The sequence below is a fragment of the Budorcas taxicolor genome, chromosome 11 (genome assembly GCF_023091745.1).
Source record: "Budorcas taxicolor isolate Tak-1 chromosome 11, Takin1.1, whole genome shotgun sequence".
NCBI lineage: Eukaryota > Metazoa > Chordata > Mammalia > Artiodactyla > Bovidae > Budorcas > Budorcas taxicolor.
In genome coordinates this window covers 38,575,987-38,600,289 of record NC_068920.1, presented here as the reverse complement: position 1 = coordinate 38,600,289, position 24,303 = coordinate 38,575,987, and the positions used below count along the sequence as shown (strand labels likewise).

At 40.5% G+C, this 24,303-nt stretch overlaps 1 protein-coding gene across 1 annotated transcript in view; it reads right to left on the bottom strand.

Annotated features, from left to right (window-relative positions):
- The window catches only part of PTCHD4 (patched domain containing 4), a 199,196-nt gene extending 175,093 nt beyond the window's left edge, over positions 1-24,103 (bottom strand). The window contains exon 1 of the mRNA XM_052649616.1: positions 23,504-24,103. Coding sequence (XP_052505576.1) covers positions 23,504-24,103 — 600 coding nt within the window. The remainder of the gene's footprint in view (positions 1-23,503) is intronic.
- Positions 24,104-24,303: the final 200 nt, after the last annotated feature.

Below are 24,303 nucleotides of genomic sequence, written 5' to 3'. Positions count from 1 at the left end.
AAAAAAGCAGATGTTCCTCTATGTCCCCTGGCATCACTGCCATAAACTTTAACACTGTTTGAAATGTCCTGGATTCAAACTGTCAGAGCCTGATTACTGGGTTGGTTGGCCCAAGGCCCAATAACCAGGATAGTTTTTTTCCTTTCTGTTCTTATACAATGAAGAAAGACTTTAATAAATGAACCCAAAATGAGATTGTATTTGCTAGAACTCTCTCTGCTTTAATGACTACAATGACTTTTTCGAAAGAACATAGCTGCTACAAATCACACCTGGCCAATTTCCAGTTGGGAAATACAATTTTTTGTCTAGCTATGTACTCTGTGAAATGCCCCTGGATAAAGAACTAATGATCAGTGTAAATCTGTGTTGCCTTGATAATCACAACAGTTGGAGGCAAACTTCCTCTATTACCTTTGTCTAATGTATTCTTAGACCCTAACCAATGGAAAAAATGGAAGTTTGGTAGTTTCTGATATTTATATCATGTGGGATCAACCACGCAAGCAGCCTGGATTAAAATGAAGGTTTCTGTATCCGATGTTGTTGTTGTTTAGTCGCTAAGTTGTGTCTGACTCTTTTGCAACCCTATGGACTGTATGTAGCCCATCAGGCTCCTCTGTCCATGGGATTCTCCCGGCAAGAATACTGGAATGGGTTGCCATTTCCTTCTCCAAGAGATCTTCCCAAACCAGGGAATGAACTCGCCTCTCCTGCATTACAGGTGGATTCTTTACCACTGAAACATCAGGGAAGGCCTTCTGCAATCCTGGGGCATTATAAATTCTCATTTGCGTCCCACAGTCAAGAATCTTGGTTGAATTGAGCACACAGGTGCAGTAACACATGGAGACCCAGTCATAGATGAAGAAGAACATTGTCTTATTAAGATGTTAAAAAGGGCATTATGGTCTGAATGTCACTTCTTTCAGGGCACATAAATAAAAGTTCTAAGATTACTAGTTAGCTGAAAAGCATTAATGAACTGCTCTGGAATACTATTTGAGGAGCTGTGCATTTTGGAAGATTTAACATAGCTTCAAAGAAATAATATGAAAAGCCCAGAATGAGCTCAGGACAGGTACTAGGGGCAATTTTGACTGAAATAAATTATGCAATAAATAGCCAGCTGTGATAATAGAACCATTAATGAGAAATATGTATCATTAGGCAATTGTTCAAAAGTCACCTATGTTCTAGCAAGTGCTTCCCCATTCCATTATTAATTTCTGATTTCTGGGGAAAATATATTTTAGAAGGGTCAAAGTATTTCACTTGAAAAATGAACTATAAGTGTGGGTGACACAGGCACGACAACGTATAAAATGTGGAAAGGCTGATTTTGCTTAACGGAGCCTCATAAAATTCTCCCAGGGAAACCTATCTTCCCCATGTTACCAAAAGGGGGAAAAATCAAGTTAGCAAATCGCATCCTCTCTCCAGCTTCCCCTAAAGTCGTGGAGGATGGCTTCTGTGATTTAGGAGGCCTTTTCCCTCCTTGCTGCCAAGAACTAGGTTTTGCAATATTACCTTGAGGATTTAGCATCTCACCATGGCTGTTTCTGACTCTCCAAAAATGAGGAAGATGAATTATTTAACATCCAGGAAGCACCAGCTGTGCTTGCTCCTAAATGCTGCGCTTCTCCCACCAATGGAATTTACAATTGAAATAGGTTTCTAATCTAAAATGGACTACAATTTTGACAAGTGAACAAGCCTGAAGAGCTTTTCCTCCTCCGAGAAGAGATATTGGCGAGCATGTCTTTATGGATTTCACTAGGCATCCTAGACATTCTCTGGAGATAAAAGCCTGACGCCATGCCAAGTGGGCTGTGTACCCCTGACATGCAAGGCACATGCTCCCAGGCCACTGAAGAAGAGGATTTACAACATGCACTATGAGGGCTTCAGGTTAGATAAAGACTATTTTCCTGATGGTCTGTGTTACAGAAGGTGGGAAGAATTCTAAGAGGACTCTTTCCTTCCATGTTCAAATAATTAGAGTACTGGTTCTCAGTGGGGAGCAATTTTGCACCCTTTGGATGCTTACTATCTGGAGACACTGTTTTTGTCTGTCACAACTTGGGAGAGAAAGCCAATACTACCAGAGTCTACAGAATAAAGGGCAGGGATGCCCCTAAACACCATATGATACACAGAAAGTGAAAAAAGGGTTAGTGCTCTGTCGTGTTCAACTCTTGGCAACCCCATGGCCTGAAGACCACCAGGCTCCTCTATCCATGGCATTTGCCGTTTCCTTCTCCAGGGGATCTTTCCGACCCATGGATCAAACCCAAGTCTCCTGCATTGCAGGCAGATTTTTTTTAACATCTGGGTCACCAGAGAAGCCTATGATGTACAGAACTGCCACACAACTCAGAATGATCCCACTCAATGTCAAGAGTACCTAGAAATCTTCCACAGTTTTTCAGTTCTCATGAATTTGGCATACTCAGGGAGTCCTATAATTCACTGTTTCAAAAGGGCTTTCTATAAGTCTAATTAGCTTACCAGGGCCAGTTTGAGGAAAGAAAATAATTCTCATTTGTTTAATGCCAAAAAAAAAAAAAAAAAATGCTGACTTACCACCCAATGGGCACACTCTACAGACTTGCTCTTCTTTTGTCTCAAGAGCTATCCCTATACTTCTTCAGCTGACTCTAACTTTTGCTTTTGGAACTAGCTCAAATCCTACTTCATCCTTAAAGTTTAGGAAAAGATACACTCCTAACTCCTTTCTATAGCAAGCAGTGTCTGCATTCTCACTGGGCACTTACTGCCTTATACACTCAATGTACACGTGTGACATGTTAATGAAGTTGTAAATTCCCTGCTAGTAGGGACAGAAGACTGCTTCAGAAACACACAGTCAACTCTGACTTTGCACATAGTAAGAACTCTATCAATGTTTATTTATCATGTCTTCAAATATTATGGGTACCCTCAGCAGAGTGGTTACTAAATAAAATTTAGAAGAACATTAGCCGCCAGTTTCCTCCAGTCTAAATTTGGGGCAAGAAGAGGTCATTTAAAAATGACATCAAATATGTTTCTATTTACAATGGCTCCTATTCCACAAAACTGGGATGTGGGCTTTGATTTCTGGTCTTTTAAAAAACTGGGAATCAGCATGACATATTAGAAAAAGAAGAATTATTTAGGGTCAATTTAAGTTGTTAATAGAAAAAGGAATAATGAATCACCATAATAAAGGGAGAGTTTTATAATAGAAAAGTGTCATGATATTAGGTTTATTAGGACTTTAGAGAGCTATTCCAAGAAAGTGGCAGAAATTCGATCAATTAAGTGAGGTGCACATAAACTGAACTTAATAAAACTCCCTAAACTGCTTCGGAAAAGAAATGCTATGGGGAATATACTTTTATTAGTTTTGGGTGAGGATGAATTTGATGATACTGTGAGTCCTTTTCCACTTTTAATCTTGAGTTTCCCATGAAAACCATCAGGAATAACCTTAGAAATATTATGTGCAACCAAGCTAGAGACTGAGAGACCCATATGATCAGCAGTCAACCGTGTGGTCAGCGGTTATAGGCGTAAGAGTGGTTGGCACTGCAATAAGGATACAGGCTCCCTGTTGTCTGAATGAATTTTGACAAGTTACTTAACTAACCATCTGTGCCTCAGTTTCCTCCTTGTGAAGAGATAAAAGATAATATAAGGTAACACCTCACTCGGCTGCTGGTGAGAACCAAAAGAATTCCTGCCTGTTACCTGGAAAGGTAGCAGCTCCCCATAAGAGTCCTGGTTCTTTCACATTATATGGTGGGACTGTTCCCATGGACCTTCATCACAAATGCCATGGTCTACCCTTGCCTCCAAAAAATTCAAAGAAAGAGAGTTGCCAACTTTCAGTCGTACCATGTGTGAATTCAACAAATAACAACAAAATCTCAGAGAACTAGTAATTACTAAGATAAGTAGAGCAAAATAAGCGTGGCTTTAGGACAGTCAGACAATTATGTCTCGATTTTCTATCCATAAAGATTGAATTCACCAGGTGATTTTTTAATGTCCCATTTCACTTTGTTAGTACAAAAAAATCTTAGGAAAAAAATAAGGCACATTTTCATTTTATGTTTCTTAACACAGAGACTTAAAGTCCTAGAATTTGCATATAAACATTAACTCTCCGAAGCATACATCTAACATCCTTTCAATCAGCAAAGATGTGAGATACATTTTGTTGATTTTATTTACCTATCCTGTTCCAGAGAGATTTAACTCATTTGTTTAGTGGAAACATGCTGATCTACCATCCAAGCAGGCATTAAGTCAGAGATGTTTATTAGATCAGACATTATCCCTCCCGCCCCAAAGTAAGAATTAACCTATTCTTTGTCCTTAAAAAAAAAATGCTCAGCGTTTTAGCAGTGGTTTTACGATTTTGTTAAGGTAACTGTGGGATTATTTAGCCAGCAAAATGATGCATCTATGTAAGTATAAGACATCTTTAATAAATCATGAAACAACCCTCTTGTACTTGCATAGATCCTTTATTTTTGCTGGTTAAATAATCACACAACCTTACCAGTTACTATCACTTGGGAAGAAAGATCTGAGGGTAGGAGGATTTGAGGGGATCGTGGAAAGTTCCAGTATCCCACAATCTTCTGGCCAGATCTTGAGGAAGATGAGTAACCCTCATGTTTTTCATTTTGATCTTGGTCCATACCCATAAAATTTTTCTGCTTTGTATTCATTTTTTAAGTCTAGAGCATTATTGGGATTTTATGCTGACTTCATAACCTTCAGAGTAACCGATCATGGCAAAACATTTCCCTGCTGACAGAAAGCAGCTCTCCCCTGACCTTAGTTTTAATGAATACATTTCAAAAGATAAAACATTTATTACCAATTGAAATAAGCATTCCTGAGAGACCTCTCCCACCAGTGAAGAGTATTTGTTTTTATTAGAGAGCCCTGGAGGATTCTAAATCTAATGCAACACCAGTTCTGGACTTTTCTGGGCTCTGAATCATTTTGAACTAACCTTTAAGTTCAAGTGGCCATGCTCTACTGCTACTTTCCTATTTACTTGCTCTCCTTCCTCACTAGACTGTAGGTTTCTAGAAAAAGAGGGTCTGTAACTTTTCTCTATAACTCCAACACCTAGCCCAGTGTCTGAAACAATATAAGGATAGCATACATTTCTATCGAGAAAAGCAATTCACTGGGGTAAGACAAATACGGAGAGAATGTTTGGATCAGCAAAGATAATTTGTATATCTTTCGAACATAGGTGTTCGAAACTCAGGAGACATCAATTTCCCAAAACTTAAAAGTTTGCTAAAAACAAAAAGGTTGTGTAGTAGCACATGAGGTCTACGCAGAAGAGAGTATTCAATTAAACAGAAGTCCAAGAGAAAGGAATGGTCATTTCCAAGGTCACAGGATGATTAAAAAATGATAGCAAAGACCAGTTTTCTTTTTTACTGAAGGAAGAACAAATAGAAATAGCTGTTTTAAATAGATATGAGGAGTAATTTTCTTCTGAAGAGATAGTGAGTAGTTTATTGAAGCAATTATATATAACAGGGCTTTCTGAAACATGTAGGTTAGATAACCTTCCCAGATATCTTTCAATGAAGCCTTGTAAAAATATGTGCACACAAAACAAGGATTAGGTCAAACTCCCTTAAGGCATGTCACAGTAACTATTTGTGAAAAAGTAAGGAAAAGTAAAAAAATACTTTCTTCTAGAACAGTAAATAAGAGAAAGGTCAATTCCTTACTTGATTATATATGGTTCTGCAAAATATAAGTATGGATTCAACTCTGTAAAATACTTTTACTTTTTGCTAAAGATAAAATATTTAATATGAAAGTGATAGTGGGACACCAAATGTTTGGCTTTCCTTTTGCAATGTATAATTTCCAGGTACTGGTGGCCAGTGGTGCATACCCACATCATTCATATTGATGCGGAAAACATCCTTTCACCTCACTGTATCAAGTGATTTATAATTGCCATTTAAAAATAATAAGAGAGGGAGTATAAGATTTGTGAACCCACTGGGATGCCAATGGAAAGCTTTCTACTGACCCAGGAAGGGCACTTAGATTTTTATGGCTCCTCTGTAGTTTGAACTACTTTAAATATTCATTGCACTTTAATGAACATACTTTTCCTGTAATTAGACATCGTGTTAATATTGTTTTATATGAATGGACTTGCCACATTGATCTGGGGGTGCCAAGATCCATTTGTGAAGGAGTTAGAAGTCTCAAGCTTGCTAAAACTAGAGATAGTTAGCCTTCCCAGAACTCATTCATCTAGAAAAGGATAATAGTATTTTCACAGATGAAAAGACAGAAGGTGTGGGATTTGGTTGAAGATTAAGTAAATTTTGACTAAGTTAAGACAGAGTATTTTGAAATTGTTTAATATGATACTCTCAAAGCTTGAGCGTGCTCAGTCACTTCAGTTTGTCTATTTGCCACCCCATGGACTGGAGCCTGCTGGGTCCCTCAGTCCATGGGATTCTCCAAGTAAGAGTACTGGAGTTAGTTGCCGTGCCCTCCTCTAGAGGATCTTCCTGACCCAGGGATCAAACCTGCATCTCTGATCTGCATTTAGCTTCTTTACTACTAGCGCCACCTGGGAAGCTCTTTAAAGCTTAACATGGGACGATTAAAAAGCCAGATAGTTAATTCACTTGATCCTTCATTTATGCAATACCTATTTCTTTATTTCCTGTGGCTGCTGCTAAGTCACTTCAGTTATGTCCAACTCTGTGCGACCCCAGAGACGGCAGACCACCAGGCTTCCCCCATCCCTGGGATTCTCCAGGCCAGTACACTGGAGTGGGGTGCCATTTCCTTCTCCAATGCATGAAAGTGAAAAGTGAAAGTGAAGTCGCTCAGTCGTGTCTGACTCTTAGTGACCCCATGGACCGCAGCCTACCAGGCTCCTCCATCCATGGGATTTTCCAGGCAAGAGTACTGGAGTGGGTGCCATTGCCTTCCTACTACATGCTTATTACGAGAATGGACTAACAATGAATAGTATTAATGAACTGGTTACAAAGCAGCAAACACTATCTCAGGATATGAAGGGATTTAGGTCATCCTAATGGGCTACAGTCCATGGGGACGCAGAGTCGGACACGACTGAACGACTAACCCACACACACAATGGAAATCAAGGAGCTAATAACAGCTTAGTAAGAATTGAAAGCCTGTAATTTCCTTTGGCTCTATCACCATAATAATAAATATTTACAGGTTTTCTTATTAATCTCCTGGAAGAAGTATATTAAGAAAGGATGCCTTCTAAAGTGTCAAGGGATACCAATGATTGGCAATCCTGGACATCTTTGGAACAGAGCAAAATGATTAAGACATCATATTTCAGGCCAATCAATATCGGATTAGGGAATTACAAGAGAGAAAGAAGTTGTTTACTTTAGCTACAGAGCTCTTGTGGAGGCAGCTTACATGTCAAGGAAATGGTACTGTGATTGATTGTATCAAGGCAAATGGTCTCTTTTTTGAGACCCCAGATTAAGACTTGAAGTGGAAGGTCAAAGGAAGCGGTATCATTCTCTTTTCTTTTCATCCTATGAATCTGTAAAGGAGGTGAGTAGGACAGGAGGATCTTTTTCTGGTCTAAGGTGTCTCAGTGTTTCTCAACCTGGTTATTCATTAGAATCATACAAAGAGCTTAAGAAAACACCAATTCTCAGGTCCCTTCTCCAGAGATTCTGATTCAGTTGGTCTGAGGAAGGAACCCAGACATCATTTAATAGGAAAGTTCCTGAAATGTTCCTTTTGAGAATCATTGAGCTACACCAAATGAAAAGCACTAAAAATTACTTTGTAATAGGACAAGCCACATGGTACTCTTATAAGCTTACTCTTGGATGTGGTCCTTAACAAAGCAATTTACAGCATTTTGTAGTTGGTCTATAAATAAATCAGGTCCTTCTAATTTCTATCCAAGGTTTTTCTAGGGACACCTGCTCCCCTGGAACTTGTTGACCTAAATTTGTATCGTGCTTGCATAAGTGCATATACTTATGAAAGCGACATTTTAAATCACATAAGAAAATGCTCTTTTTCTCCAGCTTCTGTTGACAAGCCAGAATATTTTGCTTTCTTCCTTTTGTCTGTTAAGGAATGTGGAAATCAGCTCCAAAAACAGTCCTACTCTACTCTCAAGATAACAGTAAATGAACAATTAAGTAAATTATGCTACAATCACTTGCCAGGCTTTTGAGCTACAAAAAATAATAATTATGTAAATTTTTATGGAAAAATTTAACAGTCTCAAGAAAGACATGTACTCTATATAGCATCTATGTACTTCACAGTCAAAGACTGGAAATCAGTTGTTTATAAAATTGGTCAATAAGATTGTGAGTGAGTTTTCACTTGGTGTTTTTATGATGTTGATTTAGATTAAAAAGTTACAATTTATTAAGAAACCACTAAGTGTCTGAAAATTTCAAAATATGGAGAGTAGACACTAAAAATACTTTTAGTGTCATGTAAAAAATATTAATAATAATTTTTTACATAGAAAAACTGAGACAAAAACATTAAATAACACATCTAATGTCATACAGTAATAAATGATAGCATTAGATTCACACATAGACCTATTTCCTTTTTACTTACCCTCTTCATCATTATTTAATAATTTCAAAAGAGGGGCTCAAACAATTTGAGCCTCCTCCATCTCAATCCATTAAAAACTATGACCTACCTCAAAAAAAAAAAAAATGCTGTTTTAAGCTAAATGGGCCACACTGTCAATGCTTATAACTTTAACATCATCAATAACTTAAGAATGCAGAGTTGAGGGCAAGAAGGGAAGTAAGAATCTTATGTCAATTTAGTTACCAACTACCAAAATATTTTTTCTGTCAGGAAGACGACTAGGATAACATCAGTTTATAAACAACATTTTGAAATAAATGAACTCAAAATGTAAGTGAACATTGTTTAGCAAGAGACATGCTGATGTGATTAGTTGATAAAAGATGTCTAAAGTTTCATAGCCTAGAAAGGATCTAAGCCCTTAAAAATAATCCCCAAGGGAACAGTGGTTGAAAAGAATGTAATGATAATAAAGTCGAGCAGCTAGTACCAGTTTTGTGTGCTATTCCCTTAGAGAGGTATGCTTGATCTACAAAAAGGGGTCATTAAACTAGTGCAATGACACTCCACTCCAGTACTCTTGCCTGGCAAATCCCATGGACGGAGGAGCCTGGTAGGCTGCAATACATGGGATCGCTAAGAGTTGGACACGACTGAGCAACTTCACTTTGACTTTTCACTTTCATGCATTGGAGGAGGAAATGGCACCCCACTCCAGTGTTCTTACCTGGAGAATCCCAGGGACGGGGGAGCCTGGTGGTCTGCCGTCTGTGGGGTCGCACAGAGTCGGACATGACTGAAGTGACTTAGCAGCAAACTAGTGCAACCACTGAGCTCCTCAGGCCCCCCGGGGAGCTTAGCAGGTTGTCTGTCTCCCGGGGCACTTACTGGTGCCCACTGACCCTAACCTCACGCTCTGTTGTTCAGGCTCTGCCTTGCCCACCCAGGAGTCTGCTCTAGAGAAATCACCCCCCAAACTGCATTGTGCAAGAACACCTGGATCCTGGGAAGGGAGAAATGACATGCTAGACTTCTCGCCCATTTCTTTTACAATATTGCTTCTGTTTCATGTTTTGGCCTTTTGGCCAGGAGGCATATGGGATCTTAGTTCCCCGATCAGGGTATCCAACCGGCACACTCTGCATCACCAGGGAAGTCCTTCCCATTTCTTTCTAAGCAAGAAATGTGAAATGAGAAAAAAAAAAAAAAAGAATGTATGTACATATATACATATGTAATGGAGAAGGAGATGGAAATCCACTCCAGTACTCTTGCCTGGAAAATCCCATGAATAGAGGAGCCTGGTGGGTTACAGTCCACGGGGTCACAAAAAGTCGGACACGACTGAGCAACTTCACTTTCACTATACATATGTAATTATATAAGTTTACAAAAAAAATTGATTAAAATATACAACAGGATGGTGATTTCTCACTTTACAAATAAAAGGTGACTTGCAGGTTTAAATTACAAACAGAAAGTTTATCAGTGCAGGGATGGGGGACTCATTACCTATTTTTAAATTATTTTTTTAGGGTAATTTTAACAGTTTTGTTCAAATGATCCTTTTTTTAAAGACTGTTATTTTTCTGAGTGGAACAAATGTCACAAGAGAGGATAACAACAGCCCAATAAAAACATATCTGGTTATTAAAACAAGCTTGATAATCTTAAAGAAAAATAAGAAGGGTTCTAAATAGTCCATGTGCTTAGTGCTAGTGCACAGACATTTAAGAGCATGCTTCATCTTTGATTTTAATGCCACATTTCATACACAGAAAGGGTAACCGATCCTGTCCAGGGGTTTAGCTTTGGCTTGCTAATATTCTCACTGAACAAATTTTCACTAACCTGCTGTATCATCTGTTTTCTTTCTCCCTCCCTCTCTTCCTTTCTGACATAGGACTTCTGCTCACTTTTTAAACCAATTCCCTTAGTTTTAAGAAATCAATTTCACTCTTTACCATCACATGAATAGAAATGATAAAATCTCTTAACTTTACATTTTATGACCCTCAGTATTTCTGTTTAGAAAGTGTGAAAGTGTCACGTCTGACTCTTGGTGACCCCGTGGCCTGTGGTCTGCCAGGCTCCTCTGTGCATGGGATTGTCCACGCAAGAAAACTGGAGTGGGTAGCCATTCCCTTCTCCAGGGGATCTTCCTGATCCAGAAATCGAACCTGGGTCTCAAGCATCGCAGGCAGATTCTTTACCATCTGAGCCACTAAGAAAGTTGAATTTCTGTTTATGATACTTTCAGTCCTACATTTAGCATGGATAGTTAAATAAATATCCCTCTCTCCAATTGAATGATTCTCAAAATTGAGTAATTGAGGGACCCTTTTAAAAAAGAACCAAACAAAAGTCTTCTGAAACCATACTTTTGACTGAAAATATTTTATGTATCATAAATTGATGTTTTCAATATAGATATGGCTCTGGCAAATGTGGGCAGTTTTTTTTTTTCCTGTTTTACATTTTAAAAAATTGAGATAGAAGTGACATATCACACTATATTAGTTTTATGTATACAATATAAGGCTTTGATATGTTTGCATATTGCATTAGTTAACATCCTGCTTTTAGTAACCTTCAAATATACAATATAGCATTGATAACTATAGTCTCTGTGCTGGGCACTGTACCCCCAAGACTTCTTTATCTTATAACTTAGTTTCTTTAATTATAGTTCCACTTATGTATAAATACTTTCATCTTCTCATAGGTAAAATATAAAACAAAAGACATCTTCTAAATGGAATATTTATTTAGTGCAGCTTTGAATAGGTTTCTTTCATTTATCCATTCAATTTTCATTTTACTAGCAAATAAAGACTTGCAACTATTAAAACGACCAGTGTAAGTTATGTTTCCTCAGGACAGAGTACACATATGATGTCATATCAAAAGGAACTTAAATTTCATCTGCTTGCATCTCTACTTGAATAAGACAGAAACTCTGGCCCGTGAAAATTTTTACCCATTCTGGGAGTCTTGAGAATATCTTTGTGCTGTGCTGTGCTAAATTGCTTCAGTTGTGTCCGATTCTGTGCCATCCCATGGACTGTAGCTGGTCAGGTTTCTCTGTCCATAGGATTCTCCAGGCAAGAATACTGGAAAAGGTTGCAATGCCCTTCTCCCCTGGATCTTCCTAAGTCAGGGATAGAGCCCTCGTCTCTTACACCTCCTGCATGGGCAGGCCGGCTCTTTACCACTAGCATCACCTGGGTAAGCCCCTAATATCTTTGTTATTTCCCAAATTGGCTTGCATGCTCTGCTCTTTGGCCCCCTGGCTGATGGTGACTCCTGTGCATTAGAACTGGTGCTAGTCCCCTGGCATTCTGAAGTCTGTGCATGGGTCTTCAGATGTGATTCTGTGAGTTCCCACTGTGCTATGCTGCCAGATAAAATACAGGACACCTAGTTAAATCTGAATTTCAGAAAAGTGAAGAATGCAATATTTTAGAACATACTTATACTAAAAACGTAAATTTTTGTTTACCCCAAATTCAAATTTAACTGGATGTCCTGTATTTTTATTTGCTAAATCTGGTAACCCTACCAGGTGTTCAAGCCACCTCCCTGCAAACTCTCCTGAGCTGAAGTCACACATGTACTGTGTACAGGTGGAGAAAGACTCTCCTTATTCTTGTGGCCCCTTGTTTGCTAAGCCGCAATCAATCTTGCCTATGGCTCATGCATCTCAGGACTACTCAGAGATGCAATTCTCAGTGACTTTACCAGTAGCTATCTCTCTTTAAGGTTTAGGCACAGCCATAGAAGGAAAAGGGGATGACAGCGGATGAGATGGTTAGATGGTATCACCAGCTCGACGGACATGAGTTTGAGCAAGATTCAATGGACAGGGAAGCCTGGCGTGCTGCAGTCCATGGGGTCGTAAAGAGTCGGACATGAATGAACAATGGAACTGAACTGATAGAAGGGGAGGCTGGCTGAGATGGGCTTTTTTTCCTGTTTCCTTGCAACTTCCCCACATACCAGCTGGTTCCACGTAGGCAAATCAATGTATGTAGTGAAAGCTACCAGCCCTACTAGCTCATCAGGCACATACAGTTTAACAAAGACTTCTTAAAATGCTATAATACAAGCTAGAGTGTGATTAAGGAAATTGCCATCAAAGTACCTCTTAAAGTGTATAAAAGTGGTTTCTACCTTTGGAGCCACTTTGGAGAAGTTCCATGGAAAAAGCAACTTTTAAGAGATGTGAATTTGACGGTGTGAAAGAAATTCCAAGCAAAAGGAACATTATGAATGAAGGTAAGAAAACAGGAACATTCAGGGTGGGTTTGCTTTGGTTTGGTTGCTGCATAAGATGTACTGCCACCTGAAACTTCAAGTAAAGTTGGAGGCCTGGCTAAGCAAAGTTCTCAGTGGCTACGGTCAGGAGTTTGCCATTTCTTCTCTAGGCAATGAGAAACTCTCGCAGGATTTGGTCAGAGGAAAATATTATCAAGAGATGTATGACCCTATTACACAGGTTAGGTTCCAGGTGAGAGAAATCATGTGATAGAGATTAGATTACTACCTAGATAAAACAGGTACAAGGTAATGAAAACCCAAGGGAGAGACAGTGAGAAAGAAAAGGAAAATAAATTTGAAACGGAGAACTTAGTCTTCAACCCTGGTAATCCATTATAATCAACAGAGGAGATTTTAAAAATTACAGTGTCCATGCCAGCTCTTTACTAAGAATCTCTGGAGATGAGATCCACACATCAACATTCTTAAATCTCCCCTCATGATGCCTACACTCAGCCAAGACTGAACATCTCTTCTGCAGAAGAGAAGTTATATTTCAACAGGAATCAGAAGCACCTAGAGGGCTTGTGGGACCCGATCCTCAGTTTTAGCAGATCTGGTCCAAGAATGTGCATTTCTAACAAGCTTTCAGGAGATCAGGATGCTACTGATCTAAAGGCCATCTTGGCCTAGAATGAATCAGCTCCTACTGTTTCTATGTCCTGCTGGGTGGGAGTCAAGGGAAGGGAAGAGTTAATCATAGTGACTGAGCCCGAGTAAATGACAGAATAGATATGCCATTCAAAGAGTTATAGACATGGAAGAGAACTGATGTTTGGCCTGAATGAGAATATTGAGAACACACCAGGAAAAAAGACCGTTCCACGGGAATAATTATAACTATGGAAGTAGCAAGAGGAGTCAGCCAGTAAGAAGCAGAGAGACATCAGAGATGTAAGAGCGGAACTGAATGTCACAGAAACCCAGAGGGGAGAAAGGGGTCAAGGCTAGCTGTGCTGAAAGTGACAAGAATATACCACTTCTGAGACATTTCCAGACCCAATGGACACTGAAGCCAAGGTCTCGCAGTTTCCTTACTTGTTTGTTACTGTCCTTAGCAAAGACATGCCATATTCAGAACGAAGGCAGCTCAAGTTCTTTGGAGCAAAAATCAGAGGAATCTATGCCCGTCAGTCATACTCTACTTACTAAGGGTATAGCAATGACTATAATAGGAGAGAAACAACTTCAGTTTTGAGGACTGAAACAAAAAGATTTTCATCTAATCAAGAGATCACTATAGAGAATGGACTGGTGCTTGTCAAGGGGGAGGGAAGTGGGAGAAGGTTGGAATGGGAGTTTGGGATTAGCACATGCAAAATGCTATATACAGAATGGATAAACAAGGTCCTATTGTATAGTGGGAAACTATATTCAATATCCTGTGATAAAGCATAATAGAAAAAAAATGAAACAGAATAAATATATTATTACTGAGTCACTTTGCTATATAGTAGTAAATAACACATTGCAATTCAGCTATACTTCAATAAAAGATAAATTTTTAAAAAGAGTTCACGAGAAAAATCAATTAACCAATTCTGAATAAGGGCAGAATATCAGTGCTCGAAGAGCTAAGCTGAGAGCGTTTGTTAAGAGTTTGCAAACAATCAGGTACTGTTCTAAGTGCTTTATACTCTTCCTGCTCAGTGTGGTTCAAGGACCAGGGGCCTCAGCTTGCTAGAAATGTAGAATTTCACTCCATCCCAGACTTACTAAATCAGAATCCACATTTTTATCAAGATCTCCAGATGACAATCAGAATTTGAGAAGCCCTTCTTTAAGTATTATACACTTACTTAGCCAACTGAATGATAAGAAGTCAGGGTTATGATGATAGAACTGAGTTACAGGGAAGTTAAAACATCTGAACAAAGTCATACAGCTAATGGGACAGAGTAAAGATGTAAACTGGACTATCAAGCTTCACAGATCTTGATCTAAATTGTGTGACACCAACTCTTAAGAAATTCTCAACACAGCCCTTAGCCCCTTCACCATGACAGCGTTTTACTTCCACCCACAGTGGCTTTCATTCAATGTACCTAAGGTACTGGATGCTTCCACCATCTAACCTCGACATCAGCTCACAGTTCCTTGCTCAAGAAAGTCATTTCTAAGAGCCCACGACTTGGTGTCCTCCTCTTACTGTTGCTGTGTGTCCTCAGTCCTTGGTGACCCCACGGACTGTAGCCCGCCAAGCTCCTCTGTCTGTGAAATTTTCCCTCTCACAGCACCAGGAAGTTTTCCTCTGTGATAATCTGTAATGATACGTTTATCTGATTTTTGTCTTTGGTATTAGACTCAAGCTCCTGGAGGGTCACGCACCATGTCTCTTTTTGTTCTTCACTCAAGTCTCCAGCACCCGACACAGGGCATGGCATGCAGCAGACACAATCTGTTACATTAGCTGAATGGCTTTTTTTTACTGAAGGATAACTGCTTTACAGAATTGTGGTGTTTTCTGTCAAACTGCAGTAGGAATCAGCCATAGGTATACCTATAGTTGAACAGCTTGGGTGCATCTCACCTACTTTAGTATGATCCACAGTAACAATCAGAACTGAACATTCTCTTCCTCCACGTAATCAAGCAACCCGGTGAGGTGAGAGAACAGACCTGAATGTTCAAAGGGCAAGAGAGAACTTTGAGGCTGAGCGCTCAATGTCCAGGCAAGCCTCCATCTACCCTGAACACCTGGAACTGCTTTAAGACCCTCCTGAAGCTATAAGAACCCTTTAAACAGGTTTCTGTTTTCCAGAAGCTGAGTCATCCTCTGTCTTTAGCCTTTGAGACAGCAGAGGGAAGTAAGCGTGGCCCAGATGAAGCCTCTTCCTACAGGGAGGGGAACTCTGAAGGGAAATCATCAGCTGTTCCAACGCAAAGCCTGTAACTAAACAGACTCTTTCATTTTAAGTGCTGCTCATCAGGTACCTTTCAGAGGCCCTGAATTTCCCTGAATTACAGAGAATGAGCCTTGATTTCAATGAATGGCTCTGCCATAATACTCCTGTCTGAGAAAGGCATGGATTGCAAAGCCACTTCAAAAATCTACTCCACTCTGATTTTGTGTTTCACTTTCCCCAAATACCCTTGTGCCTATGTATAGTTCCTATACCTTGTGTTCCCATATAATATTAACATGATTAGGCTAACGAGGGCTTAATGTTGCTACTGTTGTGAACTAATCGCAAAGAGGCTTGAGAAAATCGCTGCTGATTTTTTTTCTTAAAGACACGATTAGATTTAATTTCAACGTTTTTGGAAAATATTGACCGACAGTAATAGGCTTTAAGCTCAACCAGGTGACGGGCCCAACAACAGAGGATAAGGGTGAGCCTTTCTGTGTGGACTAGCTGCTTGATAATTCTCTAGGCATTTCTCTAATGTCTCTATCACACATCTACATGAGATGGGTGCGGGCTCAATTACTCAATTTAATTAGGGTGTTTTTGGTCTAAGTCGACACACGTGACTTCAAACTCAAGCTGTGAATAGGGAACACTAATGTCAACCTTGCATCTGAGACTTGAGTTTCCCAAACTCTCAGGGGCCTATGAATCACTTGGGGAGCAGGTTAAAACACAGGTTCTAGTCAGTAGGTCTGTGGTAAGACCTGGGATATTTCCATTCCCAGTGAGTTCCCCCAGGGATGCTGATACCACTGGTCCATACACAACACTTTGAGGAAAAAGGTTTTAGAAATGAAATTAATTCTGTAGCTTACAATGCAGCTTGGCACGCTTTCAAGTCAGAAGCATTGCCGTAATGTTTCTGGGTGCCAGGGCTGTGATAGCTGTCTCCCTGTCCCCCAGCAGCCTAGCAGAAACAATCCAGATACAGGAGTCGCTTCTATGACTTCTCCGTGCGGAGGGGGCTTGACCTGTCTGGTGAACTAAGTTAGGGAAGAAACAGGCCCGCTGTTTAATCTAGAGCTGTCTCATGAAAATCCAGAATCTTGGAATTTCCAAATTTCTCCTTTAAAAATGCTGATATTGAGCATGTGAAGAAATGTCTGGATGTATCTGGAATAGGTATGCACATCTGCAGATCGATCAACTCTAAACTGAGATAAAATCAATGTGTTCCAATCATGTCCAATAGACATTTCTCCAGGCAAGAATACTGGAGTGGGTAGCCATTCCCTTCCCCAGGGGATCTTCCCAACTCAGGAATTGAACCGTAGTCTCCTGCATTGCTGGAGAAGGAAATGGCAACCCACTTCAGTGTTCTTGCCTGGAGAATCCCAGGGACGGGGGAGCCTGGTGGGCTGCCGTCTATGGGGCCGCACAGAGTCGGACACGACTGAAGCGACTTAGCGGCAGCAGCAGCAGCTCCTGCATTGCAGGTGGATTCTTTACCATCTGAGCCACCAGGGAAGCCCTATCGTGCTGTGAGGGCTAATGGGTTAAAATGAAAATATTCTCCGAACACAATATATTTTGAAAAGCACAACACCATAGCTTGTTTCAGTTATAATAGCATTAAAGTAGAAAAGATTAAGGAAAAAGCTATTAAATAAGTATTGCTTAAAGCAATACTCCAGAGCAGTGAGAGCAAAGGAATGATTGTTTTTTTCTTTGTTTAGGGGGTAGACATGGCTCTAGGCCCTCCTACACTTCCATCTTGCTCTGTGTGTCCTTTTGACTTCTCCCCACCCCAAGCCCTTGGTGGTTCTGAACCACTGAATCAGCTCAGCTGAGGGTAAGAAAATTAGAAGGGAGAAAATCATTTCTCTGCTTTCTAAAGAATTCTACCTTAATCTTTGAATTCCAAAACTATGGAAAGAAGCATGAATAAGTACTTACGAAATTTACTTAATTTAGTTTAAAGTAGGTCTTTGTTGAAGCCAAAGAGCAGAATCTGTGTCCCAAAACCAGGCAAGATTTTTGCCCACCTGGTTGCTCAGAAAAGTTTAACGCCTGAACTGATCCTGATACAGCGGCTTGGAAATATATGTACAACTAGTCAGTTAGGAAACTATGATTACTGCTTAACAGCATAGTTCAAATCTAACTAATCAAGACATCTACTTCACTCCAGAGAAGAAATATTCTAGAATATATCTCCAGATCCACTGCGATGATATTTATCTACGGCATGGTGGAATGTCACAGAGAAATCCCAGAGCTTGAAGCACAGATTGATGATAAGACTTGTCCAATGTCACATAACTGGTCTTTACAGAATTGGGGTCAGAATTCAGGCCTCCTGAATATTTCTCAACTTAGTCTGCATTGTATTATCCCATGATATCTCATCGATTCTTTTTCCTGATGCCAATTTTAAACAGAAGGACTCAAGCCTGTCTGGCACATAAGACCCTGGCTCAGAACTCAGTCACCTAACAGGATTCCCCACTCTCAGTGGATCATTAGTTTGTTCTGAGTTGATGTGAAATAATACGAAAGGTGAAATCACATGTTGGTAAGGAATCTGTTAAATTGTTTGTGGCAAATCCATGTACAATATGGATGGTAGACAGGGACTACCTGCTCAGTTGTGTCCGACTATTTGTGATCCCAGGGACTGTAGCCTGTCAGGCTCCTCTGTCCATGGACTTGTCCAGGTGAGAATCCTGAGTGCGTTGCCATTTCCTCCTCCAGGGGATCTTCCAGACATGGGGATCAAACCCTGCGTCTTTTGCACTGGCAGGCAGATTCTTTACCACTGCCGCACCTGGGTCAACATCAGAATTTACCCAGACTGGAAGTATTACTCCCTTGTGGGTTAGTAAGGGAAGAGAAGCTTCACTGCACCTTCATCTGGGCTGGTCTCTCCAGTAAGCAAGGGGACTGGTATGAAAAAGCAGTGGTCACAGTGTGGATCTGAGATGGCTTGGGAGTTACAACTCTAGTTCTTCCTTAGTTCAAGGGGTTGCTGTCACAGAGAAAGGTGCAGGATATGCAAGAACCCAGTACAGTATTCATGGTTAAAAATATAAACTTTAGTGTCAGACAGACCTGGATTTAAAGCCCAGCTCCAACATGAACTACCATGGGGACCTCTTAAAATTTACTTAATCTCCTGGTCTTTAGGCTTAGGTTCCCAACGCATTAAATGGGAATAAACATATTATTCCTGATTCATCAACTTGCAAAAATGACATGCTGTGTATGAAATATCACATCAGTTAAGACACAGACTATGCATTCAATAAGGTAGTGATTTTTTTCTATTATTAACAGAGAGAAATAGGAATGCAAACTTAAATCTAAGAAAAGATCCTGACATAGCTAGTTTTTAAGGTTTTAGAATGAATTAGAGAAAGGAGTCTATGGAATAGCTTTTCTTGGAAATCTTTAAAAGTAATGCTTGGTTTTTACTTTCCATGTTGGCTTTAATTGCCCTTCCATTGAGATTGGATCTAAATAATTAATGGCAACAGCTTCCAAATTAGGAAGATATACTCAAAATGTGCCCAGAGAAACACTCTTTGAAGAAGCAGGAAAATCTATCTTTGTTTCTCTTCTTAAACGTGGTACCTTGGAAAATATATACTTCACTTAAACATCTGTTCAGAGGTACGTATTAATGGAATTTAATGGGGAGGACAGGCTGCAGGGGATTGCTTCACTTCTTTCTTACCATTTGTCATGGACCACATTTCTATGCTTCTTCATTACTTGGCCTTTTTCAGTGGCAAAATTAAAGAAACAGGGACATATGGAAGTTGATACTTTCTTAGAACTAGCCAGATGGAAAAGTGAGGTCATCATGGCCTACCTAAGAAGTAAGGAAATATTACCTGTAACCACCTGAGCCCCTTGAGTTATAATGACAATATGTTTTGGAGTCCAGAGCAGTCCTTGTTTATGGATTTTGAGTGCCTGTCTCATTTTAATCAGGAGACTGGTTCCAACACTAGGTGTTTAATTTCAAAATTCAGTCTGCTACACTGTATCGATTTCTACAATATGTATGCTTAAATAAGTGGGAAAAAATGGCCCCTGAATTAGTAGGGTCAAAAAATTTATAGAAATCTGGAGAGTGTAGAGAATATCTTTAAAGTAAAAGCACATCATAGAGGTTTGAAGGTTGATAATAGCTTTGTGATCTTACAGTATAAACGAACACATTAGTCGACAGACTAATCAATGATGTAAATACTGCCTGCATAGAACTGTACAGATTGGGTTTGGGGGATATGAATAGTACAGAAGGAATGTAAGACTTGAGCTTTGTGCCTGCTCAGGGATATAGTAACATTAAGAATATAATGACAGGCACAATTGTAGAGTTTGTATTATATAGGTGTAGGGATTTCCAATCCTGGCACCTTTCCTACACAGCTTTTGAAAGTGTATATGTTTCTTCTGTAGTATTCTGACTGCTCCTTTTTTCATATCAGCTTTATCTGAGCCTCTCTTTAGAATTCCATAGCCGCAACTTTTTGTGTTCCTGCCTGTCTGGATCACCTTGTCAAGATAATCATGTTTATCAGAAGTTCTAAACCTTTTTGTGCTCAGAACTACTTGGGTGTCTTAATAATATTTAGAAGATGTCCTTCCAATTGTCATAACCTAAGAGGTCAGAAAGCTTTCTGTCAATCAGTGTTTATACATCTTCAGACTATCTCCAGGCTCTGACCTTCTATGTCAGGAGATTGCCAGTTCCTATCCACACCATCCTGCCCCTGCTATTTATTTTGCATTTTCCCTCAACTATTGATTCTCTGCCCACCAATGGCATTATCCAGCACTGAAATTTTCCATACTGGCCAGAGTTGGGAAGATTGGTGACCCAAGTGTAACAGACGAAAGCAACATTAATTAAAGGGCCCAAAACTGTGAATATAAAATTTCTCTCAAATATCATACAACAGAAGTTCTCAAAGTTTACCATGGGTCAGCATCCTAGGGACATTCTTTGAGCATCACTGTCACATATGAATTAAAACCATTTCCATATCACATATAAACAAAACAAAGGGCCATCTCACTTAGCTCTGTGTGAGGGAGTTCTTCACCTAAAAGTCCCTGCAGACTCTGATAGGATTCTAGGTATCCCTGGAATTCCACCAGTTGTACTTTATATTACATTAGCATGTGTGATATTCCATCTGGATGCTTCAGAGAACCCACTGCTCTCAGAAAGTGAAAGTGTTAGTTGCTCAGTCGTGTACAACTCTTTGGGACCCCATGGTATGTCCAAGGAATTTTCCATGCAATAATACTGGAGTTAGTTGTCATTCTCTTTTCCAGGGGATCTTCCCAACCTGGGGATTGAACCCGGCTCTCTTGCATTTCAGGCAGATTCTTTACCATCTGAGCTACCAGGGAAGCCCACTCCTCTCAGAAGACATTTACCCAAAAATAGGTTAAGGACCCCCTGACTGCATACAGAAAGAGTGAAGCCAATGCACTGGAGGACACATTGATATTATTGATAGAATGTAGCAGAAAAAGGGCTTTATAAATCAGAGAGACAGTGTATAATTTTCCTGTTCTTGTTATGGTTAGCAGAATAATTCCATTAATACTACATGGCCCTTTGTAATTAATTACTCCATTCTTTTATGATTATCCACTGATTCCTATCAAGATGTAGATGAACCAACCAATCAGCCAGAAAGTTTAGATGGAGAACCTCTGAATCCAAAGATTAGAGTCCCTGCTTACAGATAATCAAGGGAAGGTCCTTGACATTGACGATTAAGACCCCTGAGGGTAAGAACTTTGTTTTTCTTGCTCCAGCCTTGTCCCATGTGCCTAGAACAGCATCCAGTAAATCATAGGAGTACAGTCAGTCATTATTAAAGAGGTGAATTAGAGGCCTTAGGAGTTTGTACCATACATATCATAATAATATTGCTGGATAAATAAAATGCCCATGGTGGCTGATTGGACAGAGCCTTTACACCTGGAGAGTACTGCTGACTAAACTAAATAAGGGGCTCAATTAAGACTGCATATTAATAAACTGCAAAGTTACTTCAATAGGAAAAACAAATTGAAATTTAAATATGTCACAATTTCAAACCTTTCTTTACACCCGATGTTTGACATAGGAAAGAACTCAGTTAAAGACTGTAGGTGAAGAAGATCACCTCTTCACCGCATCCTTCTTTTGAGCAAGCAATAATGTTGATGGCAAAGGGTCTGGGAAATGAAAAGCATGCAAGCCGACCACATCGATTTATCACGCTCCCTTCAATAAGTGTGAGGCAGGCAAGCCCTTACCTAATGAATCATCTGTCTAGTCTCACTAAACTCCAAGGGACTGCTCTTGCGAACAGGGGGCTGAAACCTTGTCAGTCTCTGGATCCATAAACAAGGGCAATATGTTAAAAGGAGGCAGGTTATGGGATTTTCTGAGGAATCCCTAGTTTCCAAGTGCATTAACTTCTCCTCCAATTCAGGAAAAAGAGCCCTTTGCCTCAAAAATCCTGAGAAATTAATTTTTCTAAATTGTGTACAGATGCTGATTGTATCAAATAAATTAAGAGATATTAGCAATTTCCTATATCTGGCCACCCATTCATTGAAACTGGGATCACTTCTATTCCATAATTTCCCTAGAAGCACACACACATCCTCATACCCATTAGAAGAAAGAAAATTCCTTCTTCTTGGGAAACACCTGCCTTGGGAATTCTTGACTGTGCAGCCTCTGAGCTGCTCAGGGCTGAGCAGACAAATGGTGCAGTGACTCTTTTGGAAGTCACATTTGTCCCTGAAACTTCAGTCACCTGGAGACTGCATGCCTCATTGCCTGCAGCATTTCAATCCTGACAGTGTGGAATGAGTTTAAAAATCTCATTTGAGCAACAAAATCTGAACTGAGAGTTTAAACAGTACTGTCTATTTAATGCCAGAATTATCATTCATGGCAACTTTTGCTGACTGTGGAATTTTTTCTTTTGCTATTGGGCTATTATAATAACCTTGCTTTGGTTTGGATTTAGTGTCTGTGTGTGTGGCGGGGAGGAAATAACAGGACTCAGTTAACTACTACATCAGTTAACTGCATATCTCCATTTTCACACAGAGAAAATTCCTGCTTCTTTCCCTGTGTAAACACACATACACATAATTCCTGGAATCCATTCATACCCACTGCTTTCAGACACACACTCGCAGGGGAGCAAAGCACAAACTCCCTACATGTCAAAATCAAGCAAGGCTGAAGATGTAAAGGGGTGGATATGGCACCAGGTGGGATGTGTAATCAGTAATAAGAAATACATCGAGCCCCAGAATGAAAAGAAATCCCCCAAATTGTTCAGGATTCCCCCTCCCCCTTCCAGTCACTGATTTATTAACCCTGAACAAAGATGTAATTGCAGGGTCTCAGAAACAACTTTTTTTTTTTTTGGTCCATTTTTTTTTCTCATTTTTGGCATTTGTTTGGTTTTGAATTGCTTAATATCTAGTCATGCCATTTATTGCCTGTTTTCTTCACTCGGTTGCCCATCGTTTCCCACCACCCCCCAAAAATGAAAGAAGCATCAGCTTCTGAGTCTTAAGGATGAGACCTCTGCATTTTCTTTGCTTGTTTAGGGCAAAAAATGAAGTGCTGCCTCTTTAACTGGCAGAAGCATGCAGGAGGAGCATACCTTTAATTTAGTGTTGGGATACCTCACTTGCACCCTGGCTGTTGTCTTATTGGAGACGGCAGCCTGCCTGAGATCCTCTAGCACTGAAATAATATCATCCAGCACGCATTTCTTATCCTGATTTCTCAACACACACAGATGGGAAAAAGTATAATTATAGCCCTTGTAGTTCACCTTCATTTCCAGCACGGCTCGATGGGTCTGCAGAATCCCCTCAGCCTGGAGCAAAATATTGTCCCCGGGTGGGGAGAGGAGGATCACCCTGCCATACCTCCCGGGGGTGTGTAAGTCCGAATAGAGCTGGCTTTTGGACTGGTCCAGGGGGAAAAGGCTGCTGGCCAGGCTGCGCTCGATCTTGGCCAGGCTGTGGCTGGGAGCGACCAGGCGCTCCAGGTCGCCCTCGGGCTGGAAGCGGTTGAGCGCGCTGAGGCCGAAGGTGATGGTCAGGACTGCGGGCACGGTGAGGAAAAAGACGGGGTGCCGGCTCACGCACAAGCCCAGCCTGTGGCAGAACGACTGGAGCCCTCTGCGAAGCACCTGCCGCAGCATCCTCCACCGAATCCAGCTCGCAGGCGCTCCCGGCCGTCTTAAAAAGCACATGTGACATGTGTAAGCGCCGGGCTTCCCCCCTTCTCTCCACGCCGCCCCCCCCTCCTGCCCAGTCTCACCCGCTCCGGGTCGGCCCCCCCGCCCCACAGCCGCCGCCGCCTCCCCGCCCCCTCGGCGCTCCCCGCGCCCCCCTTCTCCTCCGCCGGGTCTTTCCCGGGCCCCACCTCCATGCGCTCCTACTACTCTTTCAA